General features: G+C 33.5%; 1 protein-coding gene across 1 annotated transcript; it reads right to left on the bottom strand.

Annotated features, from left to right (window-relative positions):
- Positions 1-6,076: 6,076 nt before the first annotated feature.
- On the bottom strand, positions 6,077-9,085 carry LOC143542246 (dnaJ protein homolog). Its single transcript, XM_077034880.1, has 6 exons — positions 9,060-9,085; positions 8,188-8,340; positions 7,124-7,444; positions 6,770-7,046; positions 6,499-6,697; positions 6,077-6,399 (listed from the first exon to the last, which is right to left on the bottom strand). Exons 1-6 carry the CDS (start codon positions 9,083-9,085, stop codon positions 6,077-6,079), a joined length of 1,299 nt encoding a protein of 432 aa, XP_076890995.1.
- Positions 9,086-13,605: the final 4,520 nt, after the last annotated feature.

The raw sequence follows: 13,605 nt of genomic DNA on the forward strand, positions 1-13,605 counted from the left end.
AACGGATGTACTTAGGTTGTTGCCCGAATGTGGGCACTTGTTTCATGTGAGTTGTGTAGATACGTGGTTGAAGGTTCATCCTACGTGTCCAGTGTGTCGGAACTCACCATTGGTTGATGCCTGAAGCAGGTCTAAACAAATACGTTAGGCGACATATAATACAAGTAGCAAGCTGATATATTTATTTTATTTATGCAGCCAAAAGATTCGGTTTTAGTGGACAAGTTGTGCGAAACGTAAGTTTTGTTTTTTTCTCAAATATGTGTAGTTTTATATAATCTTTTTGTAATTTAATATAGCATACTAGATTACTGCTCCGTGCCTTACATAAGGATCTCATAGATATTGATAGCGCTATCATAACTAAAGAGATTAATCGAATTGGAATTTATATGTGATTTTCAAAGATACATTCACACAAAATTTTATATATATAAATTTTCAATTTGACCAAATAGCAATTAATCACTGACCAGACGGTGGGATGTCAACTGCCAACTAACGATTAATCGAGAATTTATGACGTCTAGGTGCGATTTCTACAATCGTGAGTATATTTGAGAAGAAAAAAAAAATCTAATTGTAACATTCATATCTATTTCTATTTATCATTTTTTTTAAATTTAAAACCCAAAAATAATTAAAAAATGTGTATTTTTTTATATAAAATTATTATTTAATTTTATACCTTTAGCCTTTTATCACTTATTTAACGACTAGTATATCCTTTAAATAGACTATTAAATTCATCACATCGGGATACACTCGTCTTTTGATTCGAGAAAAACTCTCACAGTCTCACCTGAGGTCAACGTCCGTAAACACTCGCCTTAAGGCATGATAGTATGGTAATATAAAACTCGTTCAGTTCAAGGATTCAATTAGTGAACGTCACCTACTCACCTAGTCTCCTATTACCAACTTGATGCCGTAAAATCAAATATTAAAAACAGGAATCAAGCCTGAATAAGATGAAACATCAAATCTATTCCTTCCTGCTCCACCAGCATGCCATTGGCTAACCTTTTATGAGTTTATCACTTCGTTTGATTAGATCACACAAGATGAATTTAATATCAATTTAAACGTGGTGTTATTACTTATTTTCATATACCACAAAGTGAATTTGTTTTATTTGGATTAATATGGCCGGGGACCATGGTTCGTTCATACGTTATTTCTACAATGATTTGATTTGAAGTGAAGATCTATTAAATATATATTCGATAAACAAGAGAATTTGTACTCCAAAAAATGCAATATTTTTGTTTTGATGCGAAGTTAAGTTACTTTTGACTTTTATTGATATTTTATTTTATTTCTTTATCTAACATATTTTAATGAACTAAATTTATAAAATAAGCTTAAACATAATTCAGTTAAGTTATAATACAAGTTAGACGATGTAAATTTCTCTTAATAAATTCTTTGTTATAATTTTTTAGAAAGCTTAACAAAAAGAAAACTTAATAGGACAAACTGATCCAACGTTGAAAAACCCTGATTATATAAAATGACATGATACTTGTTTATCAACATCAAAATTTAACATACCACGTAGTATTTTGAAAATATATATTCTTACTTTTAGTACAACAACGTGACTTTTTATGATGAATTGATGAAGATGATAGTTATTAGATATTTTAGGGTATTTATCAATTAGTGTATGGATCAAATTACTTTTATCATGAAAAGTATACAAATAATTAAAGTAATTATGTTAACAACAGTGTAATTACTGTTCTTTAACTTTTGAGCTATAGTTATTGTTACACTATTTTTTATAACATAATTACTCTAGTTTAAAATTATAGTTATATTAATTTGTTTTTTATTAGGCTAATTTTATTTTACAAGGTCATATAGTGTTAGATACATGCTAAATGAATGTTAAATCTAAAGTATGATAGATATAATAAGTTTCAACTGAGTTGTGAAAGAATAAAAAGATCAAACGTAGTTCCAAAAAAATAAAAAAATAAGTCCGACCTGTTTAACTAAACATGTTTGTTTTTTAACTAGAAGTTAATGTAGATCCATTTACACTAAACTTACATACGTAATTTAAAAAGATTAAATAATTTTTTTTGAACGGCCAATAAACATAAAATGCTTAGGTACTCCGTATGGGGTGACCCAATAGCAAAAGGTCACCGCCAGCACCCCCAATCTAGCCGTATGGAGCCCTGAAGCGCCTCCAAGTTATCTCCAGTTTCGGGGAAAACCTACCGCCTAAATGCCCACTGGTGGTAAAACTCGGATGCTCTCAAGATCGAACTGAAAATCACAAAGATCTTAGTCTTCCTTCATAGATCCACCCATATTCCTGTAACTGGATGCCCTCAGGATCGAACTGAAAATCTTCTTTCATAAAGCCACCCATATCCTCCCAAAGTGTTGTAACTGAATGCCCTCATGATCGAACTGAAAATCACAAAGATCTCAGTCTTCCTTCGTAGAGCCACCCATATCCTCCAAAGTGTTGTAAGTGGGAATTGAACTCGAATCTCTATTGAGAAACCCAAGCTCGCTACCAATACACCACGTTTGATGGATAAAAAAAAGGTTAAATAATGTTAGAAGTTATGATGTACTATGCATATTTTTTTATTTGGTGGAATATGGTGAATAAAAACTTTTTTTCTTTTGAAATTCTAAATCCGTCGGTGGTCGGCACACGCTCGTCACACATCATGGTCACGTGAATTTAATAAGAGAAAGTTTGATTTGAGGTGATTTGGTTTAGAGGAAGTGTGGACCTCACTTAACATGCCGCTACAAATTCTTTTTCTTTGAAATTAAGCATATATAGTATTTTAGTGTTTTTTTTTTCAACGATTAACGAATAAAGCCTGACTATACGGAGTAACTCAATGGCAAAATACGACCTTATACTCTCAGAATCACAGATATTGATGAGTTGCCAAAACCCACAATCTCCTGTACCGAGGAAAACCGATCGTCTGAATGCCCACTGTGATAAAATCCGTTTTGAATCAGATTTAAACAAAAGACCTTGCGATCTTCATCCTAAATTTTCACTTCCCCCTAATACTAGTTGAACAAGCTTTACTAATTGAACGAAAGCTCATTGACGGTAAGTGTATTTACCATTTGATCACTTACAAAACATATTTATTTCACTTATTATTATTTTTTGAATGCCAACAAACTACGTTTCGTTAATGCAATGTTTTAACAGGAACAAAGACCGGCAACAAGCTAGCCGCACCCAAACACCATTAGTCCGGCCAACAGGTCAACCACCCGTTCTTGGCAAATATTTTTTTCCAAATAACCAAAATGTAAGCATCATATAATAACATAAAAAAATTTACATTTTTGTTTTACTGTATTTTATTTTATATTATAGCTTTAGATAACCACGAACTTTGTTAGATTGACTTTGTTGTTATAGGCATGGTTGTAAAATCATCCCTAAGTGCTAATTTATCGCTAGTAGGTAACTAGCCTACTACTTGCTAATTAATCGTTATCTGGTCAGAATTAAAAATTTTATGTATAAAATTTGGTGTGTTTATGTATATATATATATTTGAAAAGTAATATATTATTTTCAATCTAACTTATCTCGATTGCTTGTTAGTCTTCCTAACCTCACTGTCCAACTAGCGCTACATATTCTACGACAACGGCGGATCTAGCTAAGAAATGGGTGGTTCCTCGGAACCACCCGAGTTCTGAAATAATAGTGTATGGATATATAAAAAATAATAGAGTAAACCACCTTATAAATTAGAAAGAAACCATCCTAGCCACAATACACGCGCTAGTCTGGTAAGTTGTTGGTTCTGTAAACTGGAGGTCACATGTTTGATTCCGTGCACTAAACGAAGTTTTAGAAATTTTTTTTTTCCTGTTTCACCCTTATGTCAATTTTAGGTTTTATAAAAAACACACACTTACACAAATGTTTGCCTCCCCCCCTCATAAAGACCATTGTATTTATATTATGCGTTATTTAATTTCTAATGACGGTGACTTTTTTATTATTTTATCGCATTTTTATTAAGTAATGAGCTTTGCCCGAATCATCGAACCGACCCGAACTTCGAAATGACCTGAGATTTTTTTATATCAGACTCTAAAAGTAGTATACCATCTGAAAAAAAATTCTGAACCCGCCACTTTTCTAAGACACTGGTTATAAGTGGCCTCCAACTAGTTGACAACTGTATCAAAAGGATATACATTATCTTCTATCAAAACAACCTTCGATTTTTAAAGGCCCTTCCGGGACACAAAAGTCAATAGCTTGTAAGTCGATAATCATGTGGGTCAAAAACCTTGTCCAGTATTCATTGGTTCCAAAGTTAAAGAAAAATATTTGTTTATTAAGTTTGCTCAATCAACTATTTTAAGCCGAATCATGTTCAAGATCTTGAATTCGAATATAAACCACGGGAAACCTGTATACAACTTGAGTTCAGTTAATGATGATTACATATGACTAATGATGTTTAAAATCGATAGTCAATGACTAAATTGAATGTCTGTAGACTATGCTTTGTTACTAAAAATATATATTAATAATTTTGCTATCAAAAAGCTATAAAAATATGGTTTAATCTTGTTTAGAATATGTAACATATTCTAAACAAGATTATAACAAATAGCAAACATGAAAACGACTCTTTTAACAATTGACTTTAGTGGTTTGAGCATGACAGTTATGTGTTTTATGCACCAAGAAAGAAAAATAATGTACTCGAGTGTCTTAATTTCAATTATTTTTAAAAATGTATAAAATTGCATAGCGCACTTTTTAGTTAAACAGGTCTTATCGTGTTTAAACAGGTGCCCATTATGACGACCAAACACTCATAAAAAAACTTGGGTTTGGCAGTGTTTACATGCAAATCAGTTAAATTGTGGAGATTTTCTTATGAATCGATTGATACTTGATAGACAATATTCAAGGGTAAAATATTATTATTTACGTTCACATTCTAAAATTTTAATATCTATTACTATGGTAGAAAGATATTGACTATTTTTTTTACAATTAATAATCTACCATTGAATTCAATTAACTCGTCTACTGTATGATTCTAAAATGATAGACCACCTATTACATATTTTATTATTGGGTAATGTGTTTATGAAGAATACGAATTGTATATATCAAATTGGCTATTAATGACAAAGATATGCATCAAGTGGATAGTGTAACCACAGTTTTTAATAAAATGAAATATTTATTTGAAAAGAATGGCACATGTAAGTGGTTTATATCTTACTTGAAAACTAGCTAATTAATCCCGAATGAGCAAGTATGCTATTACTAATGTTTTGTTGGCGAATAACATGTACTGGTTAAAGCGTTACGTTATTATCACGTAGGCAACAAGGCTTTAACTTGATCACCCCCCTTAACTTGGGTGTTATAGGTTAACTAGTTATAAGGGTGTTTGTGAAGGAGAAAATAAGTGAGAAGTGGATAGAGAAAGATAATAGTTGAGGACTTGTAAAAATAAGAGAAATGGCTCGTTAATATGGTGGGAGGCGTTACCACGTCAATGTGGCTTCTTGGTAACGCCCCTAAGCAACCCACAACACGTAGTAGTGTGAGAGGAATACTTGATAGGGGAAAATTAAAGCACAAATTAAATTAACGTGCTAATCGTGAGAATCAAATAGTATAATTACTAATTAAGTAATTACATTGTAGTGTAGTTACACTATGTTACACTATACTATAATTACATTATGTTGTATATATACTATAATTACATTATGTTGTATATATAATTACACTACTTGATTCTCAAAGTTAGTACGTTAATTTAATTTGTATATGATCTAAACTTAGTTGATAAAAGGAAAAATGACCCGGATTATAACATGTCAAAACGTTTCTTGTTACTTGGGAAACAGACCTCATAATACTCCTTGAACCACATCAAGAATACCATCAACAAATTAACAAACCAATTTACAATATAATGATCAATCATATTACAAAACTTATCATAAAATATTAACAAGCACATTTCAATCACACAGTCCATAAGAGCATTGCAAAAGTCATCCACACATAAAACTGATTCAACTACTGTTGTGCGCATTCTACCCTCTGACCTCCACCATGCATATCTTCATCTTCATCATAAGCTTCTTGAGCTGCTTGCTGTTGCTTCCTTCTCATCTCTTCTTCAATGTTGACATCATGCAGAGTTGTTTCCTCACATTCATCCAGCTCCATGTCCGTCATCTGCGTTGATGGCTTAGGTGGCAGCAACGCCTCTAACGCGTTGCACTGTTCTGGCGACAATGAGTCAGGGAAGTCCACAGTGAAGTGGATGTACAACTTCCCCTTCATAAACGGCCTCTGGTACATTGGCATTCCTTCATCGTTTATTGCCTTGAATTGATCTATATAAAAATCAATGCAAAACCATTCGATCACCGGTCTTTAAATATATATACATTTTTAAACATTAATCATTAGTTTGCAGAGGGCATAAACATTACCAGGCTTCACAACTTCTCCAGGTTGAGATTTGATGAGAGGCTGTCTTTTATCCAAATGAGTCGGAACGAACTGGAACCCGCACAGGGCCTTTGTCGAGCTCAATGTTTGCTCAACAAATAAGTCATCGCCCTTTCGCTTAAACTTCGGGTGCTCCTTTTGTTGCAGCACAAACACAATATTACCCATGATCGTGTCAGGCTGCATAACAAATTACAAGTCAGACACCATTCACATCTGCATAATAAGCAAACACAATAAGAAGTTGCTTACAGCTTCATCAGCCGCTTCAGGAAACGTAATCTTCTGCCCGTTTTGCATACCCTTTTCCACGTGTCCTTCCAGAACCTTCTTCTCCTGAACAACTTTCTCACCCTTGCACCGTGTACAGCGATCCTTATCGTTTATGGTTTCTCCAGTACCCTTGCACTGGTTACAAGGATGTTGCATTTGCTGGATCATAGACGGTCCAAGATGTCGGATAGAAACCTTCATTCCCGTCCCTTGGCAGCCACCACATGTCATTGAAGCACCCGATTTTGAACCCTTGCTGCAAATTTGCAAACTCGAGTTAGAAAACGAAAGACCAGACATAAACAAGAGTAGGAGAATGAATTCAGGACATACCCCTTACACTTGGAGCAGATAACATTACGCGAAAGAGAGAGTTTCTTGGAGGTTCTGTTATAAAGATCCTCGAGGGAGACTTTGAGAGGATGAACAACGTCTTCTCCCCTTCGTTGCCTCCGTCCCCTGCTACTACCACCACCGCCACCGAAAGGACTACTACCACCAAAGAAAGACTGGAAGATGTCAAAGGGGTCATGGCCACCACCTCCACCGCCCATTCCTTCATTCAAGGCGTCCTCGCCATGTTGATCATATATCTCACGCTTCTCCGGGTCATTCAGTACCTCATATGCTTGGGCAACCTTTTGAAAGTTGAAACTAAAAGATAAAACAACATTTCACACATATAAGTGTTGCCATCAAAGCAATATTAATGAAAAGCAACTACCAGTGTCCATACAAACAATGTCTATTTCATTGCAAAATCTAACATGGAGACCTAAACAGATGAACAAATAAAAACTAACAGATAAACCTAAACAGTTAATTCAAAGTACTGGGGGTGTGAACGAGCCGAGCTCTTGACTAACGAGAGATCAAGCTTGGCTCATTTGGAGCACTTTTTCTAAAGCTCGAGGTCGGCTTGCTTATTGTTTACTAAATTAAAATTTATATAAGTTTTAGATTACTTTTATATATTTTGAGAAAAAACTTAAACGAGCCTAAGCTCGACTAGAGCTTGTGCATCACCTTCGGCAAACCAAAGCTCGGCTTGACTATGCAGTATAAAATTAATATTTAATACATAAAGGTCCAAAATTGGTAATACATAAAGATGCACAAGGCTTGTTAACGCTTGATGATCCTAAACGAGCTTCCCATACAAGGCCTTGCTTTGCATCTTGATATTCATAATCATAATATAAACTAATCCAAATTATATATGCCAAGAATCATCTCATGTTCTAAAAGATAAATCTCACAACTATGATGGACACTAATAATCCAAAGGTGATGGTGCTTAAGTTATATAATTGGAAATAGAGCAGCAACCAAACAATCATTAAATAATAGAATGAATGATGTATGCATGTATAGTATCGGAAAGAGTTAATAATAACGTATAATTGATAAAAAATACCTTCTCCTGATCTCCACCTTTGTCCGGGTGATTCTTAATGGCGGCTTTTTTATAAGCCTTCTTGACATCATCCTGCGAAGCAGTTTTAGGGACCCCAAGGATCTCATAGTACTTTGTATTATCTAGGGGTGTTCTTCGGGTTTGTTTTTCGGGTTTCGGGTTTTTCGGGTTGCATTCTTCAGGTTTCAAAGTTTTAAATCTTAACCCGAAACCCAACCCAAATCTCTCACGGGTTTTTCGGGTTCGGGTAATTCTGGTTCAGGTTTTTTCGGGTTGGGTTAATCGGGTTTCGAGTATCCTAGAAAATGAAACAAAAAACAAAAAATTTTAAAAAACTTCAATCCTAAAACTAAAACAGTATATTATTTTTTTCTTGTAAAGCAAATAATCAAATAATAAACCAACATAACTTGATAAAGTCATAAAACAATCAAAAGAAGAGTAAAACTAAGTAACTAACTCGAACCATAATCAACTTCAATCAAACGTGATTTGGTTCAATTACGGTTGCTATTAGTAATAAACGGAAAACATACATTACCAATAAACAATCAATCAATAATAGTTGGAACAACAACAGTCGATTAGGCTCAGATTTTGATAACTTTAGTGACTAAGAATAAGCCTATTATACCTAAAAATATATTTAATTTCAAAACTAAAAGTTTATTTGGGTTTTTTGGGTTGACCCGAAACTTATAAATCAAACCCAAGAACCAACCCGAATTACTTCGGTTCAGGTTCGGGTTAGTCTTTTCTCGGATTCGGGTTTTTCGGGTTGAGTTAGTTCGGGTTCAGGTGCGAGTTTTTCGAGTTGGGTTTCGGGTAAAGTGACAGCCCTAGTAATATCACTCTTCTTCGCTGCTCTTTCCAAACATAACTCTTCTTTGGTTTGGTTTGAGAGGTAGTTGTGATATTACTATTTAAAGAAGTTATATATATATATATATATATAGGATTTGGTTCATTTCAAAAGTGTTTCTTAGTGCGAGAAGAGATTATAACCAATCACATGATTTTTTTTTATTTCTTATTATTTAAATAAAAGGGTATGTTAGTAAAATATAAAATGTTTTGTTTTGTAACTCATACCCAATAATGGTTTAATTAATGTTAAGTTACTAACAAATGATAAGTTGTTATTATTATTATTATTATTATTTTATTATCATTATTTATTAAATCTAAAATTTGAACAATTAAAATCTATTTGATATAAAAGCGTTTTATTCTAGCACATGGCTAATTAATTTTTTTATTTGATATATAATGTGAAGTGTTTTTTTTTTTAATTTTAATCAACTAATGTAGTGTAGCTTTATCTTATGTAATGTTGATAAAGTTACGTAATCTAGTGTATGCACACTTTCAAATTTTGTATAGTCATAACTAATGTAGTGTAGACATATCATATATAGTCTTGGAAAAACTAATGTAATGTAGGCTTACTTTCAAATGTTGTGTAGTCATAACTAATGTTGCGTAGATATATAAAATGTATTGTAGGCAAAACAAATATAGGGTAGGCACACTTTCAAGTATTATATAGTCATAACTAATGTGGTGTAGACATATTATATGTAGCGTAGGCAAAACTGATGTAATGTAGGCTCACTTTCAAATCTAGCGTAGGCAAAACTGATGTAGTGTAGGCTCACTTTCAAATCTAGTGTAGGCAAAACTAATGTAGTGTAGGCACACTTTCAAATGCCGTATAGTTATAACTAATGTGATGTAGATATATCTAGTGTTGTGTAGGGAAAACTAATGTAGTGTAGTGTAGGCACACTTTCAAATATTATGTATTCATAACTAATGTATTTTGGACATATTTAATGTAGTGTAAGGACACTTTCAAATGCTGTGTTGTCATACCTAATGTTGTGTAGAAATATCTAATGTAGTGTAGGTAAACTAATGTCGTGTAGTCACTTGAGACAAGTTGGTGCATGTTTTTATGTATCATATATATGTATTAAACTAGTATTAATCATCTTATAAGCATTGATTATGCTAGAAAAAATAACCACTGAATATATTAATGCCAGGTTTAATTAGGCCAACACCGCATAAGACATGTATGCCCCTTTTAATTAAAAATATGTCATAAATACGTGTCTTTATTTACGATAATGCCATTTCTATTGTTGACCATTGATTAAACACAATCAATGGTCTAGATTCATTTTTCGCACTTCTCGCTATATATATATATATATATATATAGGGTAAGGATCCTAAGAGAACCATTGGCAAATTGAGAACTTTAAGAACCATTTTGGACCACTAAAAAAACCCTCTAAAAATATTAAAAAATTATAAAACAAACAAAATCGAAAATTTTAAAAAAGTAAAAAAACTAAAATTCTTATATTTCATTCCGGTTTCACTAAAAAAAACCAATTTTTTTTTCTTCTTAATACGTATTATACCTATACACATATGTATACTTTCATTTAATCTCTAGTTACGTAATATACACATATGTATATTATCATTTACCTTAAATTATACATATGTGTATATGAAAAAGCATGTGTGTACATATTATACATATATGTATAATAAAAAAACCGATTTTTTTTCTTTTTAATTCGTATTATACCTATACACATATGTATACTTTCATTTAATCTCTAGTTATGTAATGTACACATATGTACATTATCATTTGCCTTAAATTATACATATGTGTATAGGAAAAAAACATGTGTGTACATATATCTACATATTATACATATATGTATATGTATAATTTAGCTAAACCGAGAATTTTTTTTACGTTTTTTTAGAAACCGGGATAATAAATAAGAACTTTGGTTTTTTTACTTTTTTTATTTTTGTGTTTTTTTGTTTTATGATTTTTTTTATTTTTGGGTTTTTTGTGGTCCAAAATGGTTCTCATAGTTCTCAATTCCCAAAAAGTTCTCACATGATCCTGATCCTATATATATATATATATATATGTATGTATGTATATATATATGTGTGTGTGTGTGTGTGTATTTAAGATAGGAGAGAGATATTTTGAGAACCATGTTAGATTTTTAAGAACTTAAGAATTCAATTCTTGGCCACACGTTTAATTAAATGGATTGAAATATGTGGTTGAGATTAAATCTGATAAAAAAGTCAAAGTAGGAGAGAAAATAAAGATGTAAGTGATTACACTAACTTTTACGTCCGTTACACATGTGTAAAAAGTCGACTCGGTGCGTAAAAAATTCTGTAATTTTTTTACGTATATGTAACCTACATATATTACGTATGTGCAAAAAAAATTAAAAAAAAAAAATCGTTACATTGAGTTTTTTCGAGTTCTTAAAACTCAAAGGGGTTCTCATTTGAAATCTTCCCATTTAAGATATTAATAGACGGTGTGTATTATTTCATTTTGTTTTGATATGATAAAAATAAACGATATTAAAGAAGCCTCTAGAATGATCCATGTGCATCTATGTAATGCAACCGTGTACGCCAACAACCGTGTACGCCAATCCAAGTCTTTGTGCTTAAACATAAAACTACAAATTTATCTAATAACTCCTTAAAAAAATGTTATCGTGATTGTAAAATTCTCGCCTAAACATCAATTAATTGCTAGTCCGTACTCGACAAACCAGTGATGGACAACCCTGTGAAAATTTTATTAGAGGTATTTATGTGTTAAAATCTCGACCTGTCCCAATGAAAATTTGACACCAACCCACTTCCGGCCCCTGTAAAAAAAAAATTCCGGGTCCACCATTGCGACCAACTATACGTCGATTAATCCCTATTTGGTACGCATTCATGAATGATAAACGATAATTAACGAACAATATAGAATAATCTGACTTTTATTATAACAAGGAAAATATAACTCAAAAAACCTGTTTACAATAACTTTCATAATACATAACCCTAACTTGGTTGATGTATTTATAGTGTTAACCCAACTTGGCTAACAAGACATCTTAATTAAACCCTAAAACCCCTTAACCCTATACAACTTAATGAGATACTTAGGCCCGGACCCAATAGGCCCGACTCGGTTAATTAATTTCCAACATTCACCCCCCTAATTTTCGAGTCGGATTTCGGGAGGTCTCAACTCCAAGTAACTCGCGCATCTCCGTGAACTTGATTCTTGCGAGTGCTTTAGTGAGGATATCGGCTCGTTGCTCTTTCCCGCTAATGTGCTCAACATCAACCTCGCCATCGTTGTAGCAATCTCAAATAAAATGAAACCGGGATTTTATATGCTTTGTTCGATTGTGAAAAACCGGATTTTTCACAAGGGTATTTGCGGACGTGTTATCGATCTTCAATACAACTTTTTGCAATTCTTCTCCAGTCAACTCGCTCAACAACTCTCGGAACCATACGGCTTGACAATCGGCTGCCGAAGCTGCCATGTAGCTTGCTTTTGTGAGCACCATATAATTCGAGATTGCCCATAATAGAACACGTGCCCGGTGGTGCTTCTACCATCATCCTCATCTATGTTGTGACTACTATCCCTATATCCGACAAGTCGTCTTGGCTCGTTCTTCCCATACTTGATCCCGTAACTTGTTGTTTTCTTCAAATATCTCAAAATGTGTCGTATTGCCATACCATGAGATTCACGTGGACTTTGCATGTATCGACTAACAATACCCACAGAGTACGCCATATCCGAACGAGTGTGTAATAAATACCGTAAGCAACCCACCATCTTTCAATACTCGGTTGCATCGAGCTCGACCTCATTCTCGGCTTTCGAATATTTCACACCATGATCCATCGGGACTTGAGCCGGATTATAGTTTTGCATGCCGGTCTCCTTCAAAATTCGCTTGGCATATCCTTCTTGTGAAATTACTATTCCGTCCTCTCGTTGGAATACTTCGATTCCAAGATAGTAGGTTAACTTCCCGAGATCCGACATTTCAAACTTGGTCGACATACCCTTCTTGAACTCGGAAATAATACTCGAGCTTGTACCTGTCACAAATAGATCATCAATATAAACGGCTACAATTAAAAAATGTTTCCCGCTCGACTTTCGATAAACCGACTGTTCATTGGAACATTTTTTAAACTTCATGTCTCTTAGGATGTTATCGAGCTTTGTGTTCCAAGCTCGAGGAGCTTGCCTCAACCCGTACAAGGCCTTTGACAACTTGTAAACTTTTGCCTCCTCGCCCTTCTTTTCGTATTCTTCGGGTTGTGAAACGAACACAACTTCTTTCAATTCACCATGCAGAAAAGCCGTTTTCACATCAAGGTGGTGGATTTCCCACCCATTAGATGCCGCTAATGCGATTAGTAGCCAAACAGTCTCGATTCAGGCCACTAGAGCGAAAACATCATCAAAATCGATCCCGGGTTGTTGCACGTAACCCTTTGCAACCAACCGAGCTTTGTACTTGTT

This window comes from Bidens hawaiensis, unplaced genomic scaffold (genome assembly GCF_021521415.1).
Source record: "Bidens hawaiensis isolate Kalapana, Puna unplaced genomic scaffold, B.hawaiensis_p1.1 tig00012813_1, whole genome shotgun sequence".
Taxonomy (NCBI): domain Eukaryota; kingdom Viridiplantae; phylum Streptophyta; class Magnoliopsida; order Asterales; family Asteraceae; genus Bidens; species Bidens hawaiensis.